General features: G+C 37.0%; 2 protein-coding genes across 4 annotated transcripts; one reads left to right on the forward strand and one right to left on the reverse strand.

Annotated features, from left to right (window-relative positions):
* Positions 1-2,201: 2,201 nt before the first annotated feature.
* On the forward strand, positions 2,202-5,245 carry LOC131665198 (speckle-type POZ protein-like). 3 transcript variants are annotated; one of them, XM_058936941.1, is made up of 4 exons: positions 2,202-2,283; positions 3,127-3,432; positions 3,511-3,597; positions 4,293-5,245. In XM_058936941.1, exons 2-4 carry the CDS (start codon positions 3,231-3,233, stop codon positions 5,048-5,050), a joined length of 1,047 nt encoding a protein of 348 aa, XP_058792924.1. In that variant the 5' UTR covers positions 2,202-2,283; positions 3,127-3,230; the 3' UTR covers positions 5,051-5,245. The 3 variants fall into 3 exon arrangements, with proteins under 3 accessions (XP_058792924.1, XP_058792905.1, XP_058792914.1); XM_058936931.1 differs by adding an exon at positions 2,793-2,876 and having other exon boundaries at positions 2,258-2,283; positions 3,127-3,597; XM_058936922.1 differs by having other exon boundaries at positions 3,127-3,597.
* An 8,313-nt stretch (positions 5,246-13,558) lies between these two features.
* LOC131665273 (uncharacterized) lies at positions 13,559-14,957 on the reverse strand. Its single transcript, XM_058937061.1, has one exon. The coding sequence runs from the start codon at positions 14,660-14,662 to the stop codon at positions 13,592-13,594; it is 1,071 nt and encodes a 356-aa protein (XP_058793044.1). The 5' UTR covers positions 14,663-14,957; the 3' UTR covers positions 13,559-13,591.
* Positions 14,958-15,382: the final 425 nt, after the last annotated feature.

Below are 15,382 nucleotides of genomic sequence, written 5' to 3' on the forward strand. Positions count from 1 at the left end.
ATATTATGGAAATCGCATGTCAATAATAATTCTGACATGGTAAAACAACTTGAAATTGTCTCTCTCGAATCTGGTGATATATTTATATCTTTGAACGTGGTATCGTTATTTACTAACGTTCCATGTGAGCTTGTTGTCGACAGTCTGGATTGCAGAATAGAAAACAATAAACGAAAATATATCGAGTGCACAAGATTTTTGTACAATAATAACTACTTATTCAATAATTGCTTCTACTACAAATAAAAAAATGGTACAGCGATGAGTTCACCAATATTTAATTTATTCGAGGAAAATGTCACGAATGACTTGGGAAAAAAGATTCTTAAAAAATAAGTATGATCGTGTTTCTAAATTTTACTGTAAATACGTTGATGATACGTTTTTGATAGTGCATCGATAATATGTGGATACGGTCTTGAGTGTATTTAATGCTTACGACGAGAACTTGTAATTGACCTATAAAACTGAAGATGGAGGAAAAATTAAATTTTTCAGATGTCAGACAGATGAAATACAATAGAAAGATGATTATACAAATTGTTAGTAAACGTATTAAAAAATTGTATTATATTGACAATAGACCAACAACTGATCATAATAACCGTGACATTTGAGGTTCAATTACTACTATTTGTATCCTATACAACAGAACTTTCACTATGATAGCGTCAAACGGGAAATAATACGAGTATACCTATTATTCCTACAGGTAATATAACTACAACTTTAATTGGGAAGTGTTAGGTAGAAATGAAATAGAAAAATTAGACAGAACAAACTTAGTTTATAAAATATCCCGTAAAGAGTGTAATGCAGTATATGGGTTATTCTTGGCTATTTCGATTGACTTATAACCCTTAGGTTACGGATTTTTTTTTAATTTGGCACAATTATTGTACACATGAAAGTGAGATTTTTCCCAAATTTTGATGACGATACATTAATTATATCAAAAGTTATTAACAATTAAAGAAAAATGATAAAAAATTTTCAAACGACTATATTTTAAAAACTAATAAAGATATCGAAGTCGGATTTTGTTGAAAATACTTATAATGTCTTAAAATTTTGAAATAATTACAACAATAAACAATAAAAATTTTTTTTCAAAAGTTATTAACTTTTTGTTAAAACAATTGCTAATATCTCAAAAAGTATATTTTTTTTTGAAAAATTCTTGCTCCAGCGTGTTCCTGAGGATTTTTGCTATCGAAGTCCATCATAAAATTCAAGGGCCCGACATATCGGAAAGCGTAGCCTTAATCAAAAGAAGACGCCTCGGCGTAAGGCTGCGGTAGCTCTCCAGCGGACTCACGGTCAAAAGACACTTTAGCTTTAATCTAAAAAACTAATAAAGATACCGAAGTCGGATTTTTTCCAAAATACTTATAAGAAGATGCCTCAAATATCAAAAGAAGATGCCTCGGTGTACGTAGTAACGGCAGCGGGACGTCTTCGTGGTCTTACGCTAAGGTATCTTCTTTTGATTAGGGCTACGCCTTCCGATATGTCGGGCCCTTGAATTTTATGATTGATTTCGATAGCAAAAATCCTCAGGAACACGCCGGAGCAAGAATTTTTCAAAAAAAAATATACTTTTTGAGATATTAGCAATTGTTTAAACAAAAAGTTAATAACTTTCGAAAAAAAATTTTTATTGTTTATTGTTGTAATTATTTCGAAATTTTAAGACATTATAAGTATTTTCAACAAAATCCGACTTCGATATCTTTATTAGTTTTTAAAATAATGCCGTTTGAAAATTTTTTATCATTTTTCTTTAATTGTTAATAACTTTTTATATAATTAATGTATCGTCATCAAAATTTGGGAAAAATCTCACTTTCATGTGTACAACAATTGTGCCAAACTTAAAAAAATTCCGTAACCTAAGGGTTATAAGTCATTCGAAATAGCCAAGAATAACCCATATATTAGTGAAGCTAAGTAACCGTTAATTATTCGTATTGATGAACAGAATGAAAATTCCAAGGAGTTGTATAACTAATATACATATGTATAACTACTCGTACCAATTTAACTGGGATAACGCACAAATTTTGGACTTTGAATCTCAGTGAAATAAACAATAAAATTTTGAAATAATTCATATCAAAATTTAATTTCATGTATTCAATAAACACGAGGATACTTGATGTTGCGCCTATAATCCGATAATCTGTACCTTTTGAAAAAAAGGGATACATAATTTAGCTAAACTGAGCGAATTTTATTCAGTTGCCAGCCAACAACTGTTTTGTCAAGACGCTCACTGTATTTGTAAGTAGATTGAATTACCATTCATATTTGCAAACGTTTGCACGTTGTATATTTATTGTTGTTTCGTTTTCCAATAAAGTTTTGAAACGTCAACTGATGTACTAACTGACCTCAATCATTATTACCTCTAGAATTAAGTAAGAAAAAAATTCAAAATAATAACACTATTTTTAAGAAAATTTGCTAGTCGAGGAATTTTGAAATTTGTTTGAAATTATTATTATTTAATTAACTGTATTATTAATAATGAAATAATAACTTTTCAAAACTTGAATATTTTTTTTAAACTGAAATTAGGCTTATGGATGAGGTAATAACGAATAAATTCGATCGGTATGTTTCAAATAACAACAGCGCTTTCGAACTTCGAGTAGTTTAAGCAATAAAAATCGACACCATTACTTTTAATAACTTATTACGAATTAATTAATTAAAATAATCTTATCAAGTAATTATTTCACTAGATTTTTTATGTTTGTGCTTGGTAAATATTTGTTGAATATTCGTAGGGGATTTGGATCTGGCCACTTTGCGCTATCTTGTAATCTGAAATAGTAACAAATCAACGTTCACTTTAGGATATACAACATAGAGTAAAGTACTATTTTTAGTTAATATATTAATAATATTGTAAGATATTTGCAAATGGGTATGTTCCAACCTTTACTAAAAAATGTGTTGTAAATAAGTACATTTGTTCGACTTCTTTTCCAAATTTATTTATTTGACTATTTTAGCTAAAATATCTGTATTTTCATTGGCAATCTCCCTATGCACAGAAATTAAATTATAGTTGGTTTATTTCAAAATTTTCATCATTTCTCATACTTTTTCTTCTAACAGCTTCTTCCCAAAGGAAAGAGAAGAGGAAATTAGCCTAATCAGATATTACTAAGCCACAGACTTTTTTCTTTTCAAGATATCGTTTCACTTAATTGCAAATCATCATGAGCGGAAACAAGGATGAAATGAATATGACACAAGTGCTGGTTACTCGGACTTATAAATGGGTCATTGATAATTTTAGTGAAGAAGTCATGAAAGGTGTGCCAATGAGTTCACACCTGTTCGAGTATAAATATACCTTTGAAAATAGTAATATCAAAAAAACATACAAATCGTCCTGGGTACTAAAATTACATCCAAAAGGTTTCCAGAATGAAAATAAAGATTATATTTGCGCTGAAATTATTTTCTTTGATGACGAATATGAATGTAACTTTCTAGCCAACTATAAATTATCAATACTGAAAGATAATAATGAGGAAACGAATTCACATTATGCCTCAGTTAAATTCGATTTTAGTAATCTTGGTAAGTACAACAATTTTATTTAGAAAATGTTGTCCGTAACGAAAAATTATAAATCTATTTAAAATCAAAATAATACGTTTATATCGAAGTAAGATAAATATAATTGTATACAACTAACTTAGGGATCGTTATCTGAATTAAGCACGTTAGTAAGTTTTGGAATTCTATTGTATGCAACAATGAACTCACGCAAACGTATACATCAAATACATTATAACTGCTATCCGATTAAGCGTTAAGAATTCGCTCGTAATATAAGTATTTTCTTTTATTTCCGATGTGATTAGTCAATCAGTATAGACTATCTTATTAAAATTAGCAGTGATATACTTGAGAATTCAATAAGTAATTCACTTAAATATTTATGGTTTAAGATGGGTATTAATAGATAACGAAACAAAACACTAACGTAAAGGTCTTTTCTATCTTGTGGATACGTTATAAAACTTACACTTATAGATGAAATGTTTAATTATAAGACATTGTTTGGACCATTAATTATAAACTCTTTTTTAATGTATGCATCGGCGAATAACTATTAATTAATTTTATTAAGACGTGATAAAAAATCGTTCTTAGCATATCAAATTTCATTAATTTTGACTTCGTTTGCCAAAAGATAGTTTATACCATTGTTTTTTATGATAATTTTTCAGCCTACTTACAAAATAATTTAAATAACTTTATCTTTTCAGTTCTTACTCATCGTATATTTAGAAAGTTCATAAAACTCGATTGGATTTTGAATAACTTGAAAGGTTTGCTGTCAAACAATAAGTTGACTTTATTATTTAGTATTTTAATTCAGAAAGGAGAAAAAGTCATTTTGACGGAAGAACCAACTTTCAGAAATCGACTTCAAGTTTCTAATGATTTGGAATGTTTTTACCAGAGCAAAAAGTACAACGATGTTACTTTTATTGTCGGCAAAGAAAAATTCCAAGTTAACAAAAGCATTTTTGCTGCTCGTAGTCCTGTGTTCTTCTCTATGTTTAACTTGAATATGAAAGAGAAAAATGAAGGCAAGGTAAATATTAACGATATTGATCCCAAAGTTTTCAAACAGATGGTGAATTTTATATACAGCGGGAAATTGCAAAATGATGAGTTTCTGGAAGAGCTTTACATTGCGGCTGATAAGTATAATATCGAAGGGTTAAAAGATGCATGCGAACGATCTTTATGCAATAGTATTCAAGTCGATAATGCAATCGATATGTTTCGATTTGCCGATTCTCACAATGTATTCGACCTCAAGATTCAAGTTAAGCAATTTATTACGGTTCACGCGCCGCTCATCGTTACAACTAATGGGTTTCAGAACATGGATCCATCTCAAATTCATCTGATGAAGGAGCTGTATTGTTCGCTGATTCAGAAGTATCATTATACCGATACTAATCAATCAACCGGAAATCCTGGTGATAGTGACATCGAAAATGAAACACTTTAATTGTCTACCAATTTTATGATATAAGTGTTATCGCGTATTTAACATTTAATTCTTATTTGGTTTCACGTACATAATTGTTTTGTTTTGCCGCATGAAATATTTATATCGGTTTACGTCGTTTTTGTTGGTAAATAAAATATATGTGTTCGAGTAAAATATCGTCGGATTGATCGATATATTAAAGGTTATTTTTGAAACGTCAAACCGAGTATGATTTCTGCTAACTAAATGGAAATGAACTTGGAAAAAGTGGTAGTTTCTGATTGTCGAGAAAAGTGCAAAGTTAACAAAACGCTCGAAAAGTCAGGTGACTTATGATAGAACTAACTGTGGAATATAGCACGTCAACATTTGTCTTTCGACTCGGGTCGAGAGAAGTCGCGAGCAGGCGTTGCAAGCGGCGCACAGGTGGCGCATATGAGATTACTCTGGCGCGTTCGCGAGAGGCCAGGCGCGAAAAAAGAAGCGGAGGAATGCGCAAGAGGCGAGACTGAGAGCGACGTGGTGGCGTCGTCGTCGCGAAAACGTCTGTCATAAGTATTCATAGGGCGTTTTGTAATATGTCAGATATCCGGACGTGGATTAAGTCGGCCGCGCGGAGACGCTAATATATCCTCGGCTTGAAGCTTGCGCACCTTCTCGCGCGCGACTGCCTGCGCTGCTGCCACTGCCGCCATGCAGCGATGACATTCGACGTCTCTTATCTGCTCTCTCGTTTCTGTGTCTCGCTGCAGCTCGCTCTCTGCTTGCCGTGAGCTGCTGCCGCCAGCGCGCAAGACGTACGCGTCCCCCGTGGGCCGCGCCCGCAGATCCGTGATTTGAATTTGAACAACCCAAGCCGCTCGCGAGATCGCACGCGAGCATAATGTGGAATATTTTTTTCATTTTCCGAGTGAGTCTTCGACCGTATTTAATCAAAGAATGCTTGGTTCGCTATACGTGTGCGGCTCTTCGAATTTTCTGATCGCATCGCTCATTGGGAAATGTCGGTATTATATAGTTCAATTGCTTGCGACAGTATTTTTGTAAATGAGTCTCGAAGACGTATAACACATAGGAGAAAGACGCGAACAAATACATAGATAGTAGGTAGTTGAAATAAAAGCGGCAAATACAAAAAGATCTTTTACGGTTGGTAATCCTCGGGCTGTCGGAAAAATTACGGCGGGCGCTTGGAAAAGAGATTTTTTTTCGGGGGAGAAAAAGTCGGAAGAGGAGAGAGCTTGCGAGAGGTTGCTTGGGAGAAAGAGAGAGAGAACAGTGTTGGGAACGAGGAAAAAAGGCCAACGTGCCGTGAATATCGAATGGGAGGAGGGTGGTGGTAGGGCGAAGTAGAGAATCGGTTGGGCGATAAACGACGCGATTGAAAGCCCGGGGATCGTAGCAGCAGCACAGCAGTAGCAGCAGCAGGAGCAGCAGCAGCAAGAGAGTTTCTCGGGCGAAAACCCATAGCCAAGGATATCGATAAGCCATTCGTATTTCTATTCGCCCCGGAGCCTTGCAGTTGGCCGCTAATGCCGAGTTATTAAGCACCACCGGGGCCGCCGAGCCCCGTATAGGTGAACCCGAGACTTTGTTTCTCAAGAGAAGATTATCTCGCCCGAAGGAATGGCCTCCCAGAAGCCCCACGGACCATATCTCTTTTAGCCGCTAATTATCTGCTCTGTGGAAAAATACGCTTTCGAGCGCGCACCGGCGATGCGTTAATTAAATACGAGAGGCCTGCTACTTGGGTACTCATTGCTAACAACCGTATAATCTGACAATTGCTTTAGTCAAAGTCCTTATATTCAAATCTGTTAAGAACTCTGTACTAGATTTATTTTGAAAATCAATTCCCGAAAAGAATATTTGATAACTGAAATAGTCTATCGAATCTTTCTCGAAAAATGCTATGAAAACATTGAAAATGTAAATTGTTCGGTGTTTAACAATAGCAGGAGGCGATCGGAGAGAGAAAGAGAGAGAGAGAGAGAGAGAGAGAGAGAGAGAGAGAGAGAGCTAAAGCACCTCTTCATAAGCATGCAAACTGCGTGGCAGGGTGGGCGTGCACGTAGCCAGTAGTGTATCGAGCTGACGCATAGTCGGATTTGCGCGTGAGATATTCCGTTTCAGGTGCTCTTGTCGAATAAGTCCTGCGCTGCTGCCGGAGGTAGTTTCGTCCAGTCTACCTCTCTCCCTTATAACCTCTCGAGCATGAGCCATATTACGCTGATCCAGATTCAATGGTAGCGAAGGCTGAAATAAATGGTTCGTGGAGATCCCCTAGATGGATCTTTCAGCGGAGGGACCTTTCGATATTACCAAGTTTTCTAGCAGTAGTTGTGTAGTCGTCCTCGTAGCTGCACAGCGGGGTTCAAATCGAGCGTATCACGCCAAAGGAGAGCTTTCGCCGTTGCGTGTTTCGTATGACGATGGCCGTTATGACTACTTATTTCTCGCCTATACTCTCTCTCTCTCTCTCTCTCTCTCTCTCTCTCTCTAGCAAGGTCGATATATGACGACACGGCGTGTTCCTTTCTTGTTAAAACGCTGCGTGCGTGCTTTTTTCTATTCCTTCGTCTTTTTCTTTTCGCAGGGGAAAAGACGCTTTTCTTATACGACGGAAATGAGCCGGACAAAAGTATTGTGTTGCAGCGTTAGACCGATGGCGAGGGCTTGGCTGATTACGTAAAGGGATGCTGGAGGTGATGATGATGTTTATGAAATATGAACTGCCGACCGTGTCACGGGGAGGAGGCGTGACGTTTCGTCGGTGTAAAGGGCTCTCGTCATTATTTGCATTCGATCTCCAAGTTATTATTCGCATCCGATTCATTGGCAAACTATCTACTACGCAAGATATTTGTAATCGAAAAGAAATATCGCAGCTTGCATTGGTAGAAGTAGACGTGTCCTCTGCGAGGTGGGCAAGTCGCAAGGAAGTCGAATCCCGCGGAAAAAGAAAGGAGGCTTTCGATCGAATCCATTGTAAATCACGTACACACACACGAAAGAATAATCGTGCAGCGAAATGGCGAAATCGTTGCCAAAGACTCAGCCAGCGAAATAACAGCGATTTGCCGGGCAAATCAAAAGCGCAAGCTGCCAAACAAAGGGCGAAGAGCTGGGCGAATCTAAGGAATCTGTGGCGTTAGCTCAGACGCGGCCAATTGTCGTGAGCCTTCGGAGAACGTTTTGGCAAAGCCGCGTTGCGGCAAATATGTCGCGCGGCGGGGCCAGTGTTGCCATCGACGAGCAGGGAGCGCAGATAAGAGCGACGACGCGCCGCAGCGAGACCGCGCGCACGTACACGAGCCAATTTGGCGCTATACACTCTGCATGCGGGCTGCGTTGCCTTTTCTGGCTGAGCTGCTCTTTCGCTTCGTTGTCTCGCCATTGTGCGCTGTGTATGTACCTGCGCCAGGCAGCAGTGCCTCGTGCTCGCCGAATGTCGAGAGCGCTCGAGGCGCTTACCGCACTACCTGCGCACGCAAGGAAAAAACAGAACGCTCTACGAATATCAAAGATTTAATTGCGACTGGCGCCGCTCGCCTCGGCAAATTCGCTGGGGGGATTGATGCCTTTCTCGCGTGCTTGCGAAGTAAAAACAAATGCTACCTCTCTCTTGCGCGCAACAGTAGCAGCTGCTTCCAGGGATGGATATAATTGAATCTATTTTTTTTATCGCGTACCGAGTAAAAGCGCTCTACTGCTCATTCAAACGATTAAAACACATTATCTTATTTGAAGGGATGCAATGACAACGCGATTATCTGGCGTAAAACAAGTTTTCATTAACACTAATCAGAGAAACAAAGTTTCGTGTTAAGTAGCTTACGTGTACACACACGCGCGCGCGCATACCATTACGGGAGATGACGCTTACACAGTTCGCCTTCTCTCTCTCTCTCTCTCTCTCTCTCTCTCTCTCTCTCTCTCTCTCTCTCTCTCTCTCTCTCTTTCTCTTTCGCAACCGGTGTCCTGCGCGACGCTTTACTTCATTCTTACAAACTCTTTTGTTAGACTGTTACCTAATAGATACATATGCCACCCTGAATTTTCATGTTATTTGTGCCACTTTTACAAAATTTTATCGTTTCATTGACCCATCACTTTCAAACATTATATTTTGCAATTGCTATAGAATTACCTCTTGTGAGAAGAAATCTCACGGAGTCGTTGCGTATAATTCGTCGCGGATTGGACAATGCACCCTCGCAAACATCGTAACATTGATCTGTCTAAAAAGCATCAAGTCCAAATAAAGAGAACCACTCGAATCACTATACATTAGTGGAAGTTAAGATAAATTTAAATTTCGCGCCTGTCCTTCGATCCCTTGAGGGGAATGTAATGAGATACAGATGCGGTAGGCTTCCGATCTGATAAAATCCTCACTCCTGTTTCCTTTCGAATGTATATATCCGTCAGATGCTAAAAAAGATCCGAATCTTAATGTTACTTTCAAAATTCAAAGTACTTTAGTCAGAAATGCCACACTGAATTCATTTTCCGAGGTGGTTATTTTATCAGCTCTCAATCTTTGTGAAGCTTTGAACTTTAATGAAATTTCCATATATTCCAGATACACGCGTACTTCAATCAGCGCTACTCTCTACGCAATTAGTATTTTCGAATCAAAGTGCATACTAAAACAAGAAAATCTATATGGAAATAATAATTCGTTTCCTCGTCTTTAGTTTACGTGATTTACGGTACTCTAAGACGATAACGACATTGATTTATAGCATTGGCAGGTAATTAATATATTTTCCTCGATGAAAAACCATAACCTCTTTTACCCTGAAGCATCATTTATTGCGCGATACATATTCTTTTAATAGGTCCAGAGGACGTGAAAAATGGCACACGAAGATGCCATAAAAAACAAAGTAAGCGACGAACTTTCAGTACGTGATCTTTTATAACGGTTTCTCCTCGAAACATCATTATAATTTTCTCATAAACTGAATTCTAAAAAACATTGTGTTAATTCTTCATACTAACTAAATTTTTACCGTCTGGTTGACATAGTATAACAAATTTTACATAAACAATAAATGTTGCCATACTCGTGAAAATAAGTAATATGCAAAAATACATGTTATTAATACATGTTCTTGCAAGTAAGGAAAGTTATATAACTCTAGAGACTACGTGTCGTTTCATAAAACTAGTGATGTTTAGCCCGCTTAGCGTGTTCACTTTTTCCGTCTTTTTTCGTATTTATTTTAATGCACGAATATAGATTAAAACTTTTATTAGTGAAATTAACTATTCGAAAATCCAATATGATTTTGTATAAAATATAGCCAGCGATATTATTTATTGGTAAATAAATATGTAGTTACGTAGATGCTCATGATTAAAAAATGTCATCACTGAAAAAAAATGTAATACAAAGTCTAAAAACATTATAGTAATCTATAATTACCTTTACGATGTAAACCTTCTTCGGTAGACGGTCACGGTTGTAACTAATGCATTTTCAGAAATGTTTTCTAGTATTTTATGTAACTGAATAAAACCGGAATCACTGCACAATATTTTATCATGATAATCTTTTGATTTATGGCTTTTGTTGCCTACTTTATTTATTAAAAACTAAACTTTCACATAGAGCAAAGTTCAATTAATTCCTCTATTGCGGCATCAGTTGGTTTTTACTTTAAAGCTATTAGGAGTAAATCAATCAATTCATATTAAATTCATGTTGCAGTAATTTTTCACGAGTGTATACGACACATTTACTGTCGCATAAAAACTGATTACGTGACTATTTTTCAACCAAGTAGATCACGAATAAATTGGTTTATTTTGTCAGGTTTTCTTTTTTATAAGAAAAAAAGAGGAGGACATAACTGAACTGTCACCAAGTAACTGTACGCAAAGTTGAATAAACGTATTCTGTAAATAACCGAAGTATTTTTCGTTAGCGTTAAACTATCTTAAAGATTCCATTATATATACGTTTACGAGTACGGGAAGCATGAAATTGTTACATAACCTTTTCTTCGTAACGTGCTATCATGCGGAAACGAGTATATGATCTGAGGGGACTGTCAGGAAAAATAAAAGGTTATTTTAGGCAAGCCCATGGTCTACTTCTCACTGAAGATGATAGATGCTTGTCCACTTATGGTTGCCATAGAAAACTATGTAATAAAATGGCTTCAGAAAATGATTTGGTCAAATAAAATTAAGAAGCTGAAAAATGATTTGAAATTCGGCAATCTTATTAAATCAAATAATCTCCAATTTAAAAAATGTAATAATACTGTCTGAAAATATGGTTGTAGTTGCAAAGACATTTACATTTTTAATATAGAATTACGTCCCGTTGATATGGTTTTAGAACTTGTGGAATCTATTCTTTCGTACCTGTGCCATAATTAAATCCTACAATTTCACATTGTGTTAATTATTGTTTTTCAGGGCTTTTACTTTCTCCAATGCAACTGCAACTTGTGAGAAGCAGATAGGATTTTGAACGAACGCTCGAAATTCGCTGATACTATTGAACGCACTTCAATAATCAGAGGCAAAAAGTCAAGTCTTCGTTGGTTCCCCGGCGAGGAAAACAAAGACAGCGCAGAGAAGGTCGGGCACTTGTGATAGGTGAAACGTAAATGATTTAATTTGCTAACTCGATTTGAAGAAGAGAGAGAGAGAGAGAGAGAGAGAGAGAGAGAGAGAGAGAGAGAGAGAAAGCGAGAAAAAGAAGTTAAAGCCGGGGAGGCGAAAAGTCGTCGTGCGCGCTAAAAGAGAACAAGTGGAAGAGAGACACGGCTACGCTCACAGCCTCGGATCCATCTCTTTCTCCTGATGACGAGGCGGCGTAGTAGCAGACGACGACAAGCCCGCTTTCTGTCTCTGTCTCTCTCGCTCGCAGCGCCCGCGGTTATACGCGTGGGGTAATCCGATTTGCTCTCGCTGATTCGATTTTCAATTTTCTCTCCCAGACAAGCGCCTACACGCTGTTACGCATTTCCTTGTCCTGCACGTTTTCTTCTTTCTTTGTGCCAATATACTGCGCACGCTCGGCCCTCTCGGCTTCGTTCGACTCGGCAAAACAGAGAAGGAGACGCCGAAGAAAGAAAAAGTTTACCCGCTGTACTTTGGTTAGAGCGAGCAGCGAAGTCTAAACAAGTTGGCAAAGAGAGACGCTCGACCGCATGCCTCAAGTTTGTCAGCGGTAATCGGAAAAGCCTCATCTTTGCAAGCACTTTCGCAGCTCGATCGAAAAATATCCTCCTCGAGCACTGCCCGCCACGGCAAAAGCAGCGCGCTCGGTCGTGAGCGAGCATTGTATCGGGCTGTGCACGACGAAGGGAGATTTAAGAGCGCGAGCTTTTCGGCGCGACAGAATCGCCCCGAGCGTTGGAATATATAGTTCTATGTGCAGTGTGTAACCCGGTTAAGAGGTCTATTAGGGAAGAGCTGGGGCGCAACTGAGAGACCATTACCGGTTGGAAAATTGCTTAGTTTCGAATTGGTTATACTCGTAGAAGAGCGGCTGGCCACGCCTCATCGTCTCCCGATTGTCGATACCTACGTGCCCTGCATCGCATATGTGCCGCTACGCTTATTGGATTTTTAATACCGCTCCCAATCCAATTGGCTGTTTTAATTCTAGATAGAATGCGCGCAAGAAACGTGATTATCTTTCGGAGAAAGGATTGTCGCGTTGCTTCCTCGAACGATTCGTTTGCAGTTTTTAATTGATATGAGTGTATTCCACGATGATGGAATCATGCAGCAAGTTCAATGGCTCTCTACTATTCATTCCCGCACAAATATTACTTTTCTTGGGTATTCGTTAAAGACGTCACGTTGTGCATTAATATTTTACGTTAGGTACATATTAAGTTTTACATTTAATGTTAGCCGACAATCAAATCTGCAGCAAATCAAAAATATATTCAAACAAATTAACAAAATCTATATATTTAAGATTGATAAAAGCTATTTCAAACGAAGAATCAAAACAATCATTGACACAAAGAAACAAAACAATTATTTCGACAAGCACATTGCCTTCGCTATGAAATTTTATGTTCTTTACGTTCTTTGGTCAGTCAATCATTTAAATCAATCTTATCGAATAAAGTCCATTCAATAATTTCTTTCATAATGGATACATTTATTATATTATGAATTATTATAAATTATGGTATTGAATAAAATTTAATTTATTTACCGAATTTCCTAAGTATTTTCGCCTATTATTTTGTAATGGGCTTTCAAAGTTATTGGATTGTGAATGTTGGAAATAGTTAATTTAACATTCAAAGAATTATATTAATTGCTAATATCAAACCAATACATGTGTGCAAATGAATACATTACGACGCAATTCAATCCATTGCCATAATCCATTATCATTACAAAATATACAATAATCTATTCTCAATGTATTATGGAACCGACATAAAATTTGTAATCAATCATATCTTTCATTTATTCTTCATTACATTCAGCTGATCGTGAACACTGAATAGTTACACTATGAAAATAAACGCTAAGCGTGTCACGCTTATGACATTGCGCAGGCGACACTTACGCGCCGATGCCTCTGGCTTTAGTCGGCTTACTCGTAATTTCTTGCTTCTTTCGCCGGCACGCAAATAGATTGACAAGCATGCTTCTTGGAATTACAGCATGGCATAAGAACATTGGCTGTACGATTCGAATAAATTTCAAAATCCAGAGATTCTCAAAGGACGAGCCCAGTACTCCTGTAAGGTAAGGGGCAACCATCAGTAAATACAATTTTAAATACAAAATGTATTTCTTCTTCACTCTAGCCTTTCGATTCTCGTTGGCCACGCTCGTGGATTTTTGTATGTTGATCATTTTTATAGTCGAAACAATAAAAAGAACGTTACTAGCTATGGCAACCAGCACTGGAACGATGGCGGTATGTATGACGACTCGGTAATTCACCGTTGACATGTTGTGAAAATTGGGCTTGATAAAGTGTTCATCTGGGATCGGCGAGAACTGTAATATTGTTGAAAAGATCGCTGGTACAAATGTGCCGATAGAGACCCACAGGGAATAAATTCGAAATTTGCGATTCTCATCAAGGCCTTTGACACCTGAAGCCGGAGCCCAACGGAATTTCGTTATTGTGGAGGCTACATCGAAACTAATGACTAATAGCCAACAACAACTTGCTACCGTGAGAGTCATCAGAGATATCCCTAGCAAAGATATGGCTAATCTGCCGAGATGTTTGTGGCAGAGTATGTAGTGGCCAATAGTGATAATTATGAAACTTAATAGGACTTGCACGGTGATAAATGTCAAAACCGCTTTGTCGTAAGCTCTCCGACACATTTTTGGTATGATAATATACAGTAAGAACATTGGTGCATAAAAAAACAAATATATTATATTGGCAAAAATCATCATTTTCGCTCCATAAATTTCCACGATCGTGAATACATTGTCGCATTGATCTTCTGCCGATTCACGGCTGATATTCCTACATTCGAGATACACCAGACTGCCATTTCTCTGGATTTCGAGGCAGCTTACGAATGCATTCCAAGGTATCATTGAATGGTTTTTATCTAAATGTGTGTCGATTTTACCTGGAAACATAAAGCAGGAATACCAATCCATTGACTGTGACCATATAAAAAGTAGTAATATTTGGTGTATACGATTAAATATACAAGATGAAATGAAATTTTTATTACATATAAGCTTTTGAGGGAAAGTAGTGAATATTTTTCAAAATTATGAGTTTGTAATATCGTTGTAAGAATATATATAGAAATACACAGAACGCATCATGGTATTCGCTATTGTATTTTTCTAAATATGCGCTTCTTAACTGTCTAATCTGTTGCGCTCTCAGTTAGTTGAGCTGACGACACGCTCTCGAGCACATCATTGTATCCTCACTGCGCTTCATTGTCGCATATACGTAATAAAATAATACTATTTAAATTGTGTCGTTTTTCATTAATAACAACAAATATAATATTATTTCTTAATAAAGAATGTTACTGTTAACAGGTAATCCACCACAAAAATTTTATTTTCACGCCACTTCTCAACTTCTTACCAAGGATTTCTTAAATCTGAGCTACAAGTTATTAATTCTTTTCCAGAGTAATAGGGCAGAGTAATGTAATTTACTCGTATAGAAAAATACCCTACTATTTTTTAAATAGTTGCAAGTTTGACTTGTTTTCGGAAAGATTATTCATTCGATGGTCGCGCCCTTCCGATAGCACCTTAATTGGGTTGTTGCATTACATTTAGTTTTGAACATCGTCATTTTAGGCCGATGATTTTGTAGCTTTCTGCTTGGACATTAATGCTTCTCAAATATTA

This window comes from Phymastichus coffea, unplaced genomic scaffold, assembly GCF_024137745.1.
Source record: "Phymastichus coffea isolate CEN01 unplaced genomic scaffold, Cenicafe_Pcof_1.1 PCOF00003, whole genome shotgun sequence".
Lineage (NCBI taxonomy): Eukaryota > Metazoa > Arthropoda > Insecta > Hymenoptera > Eulophidae > Phymastichus > Phymastichus coffea.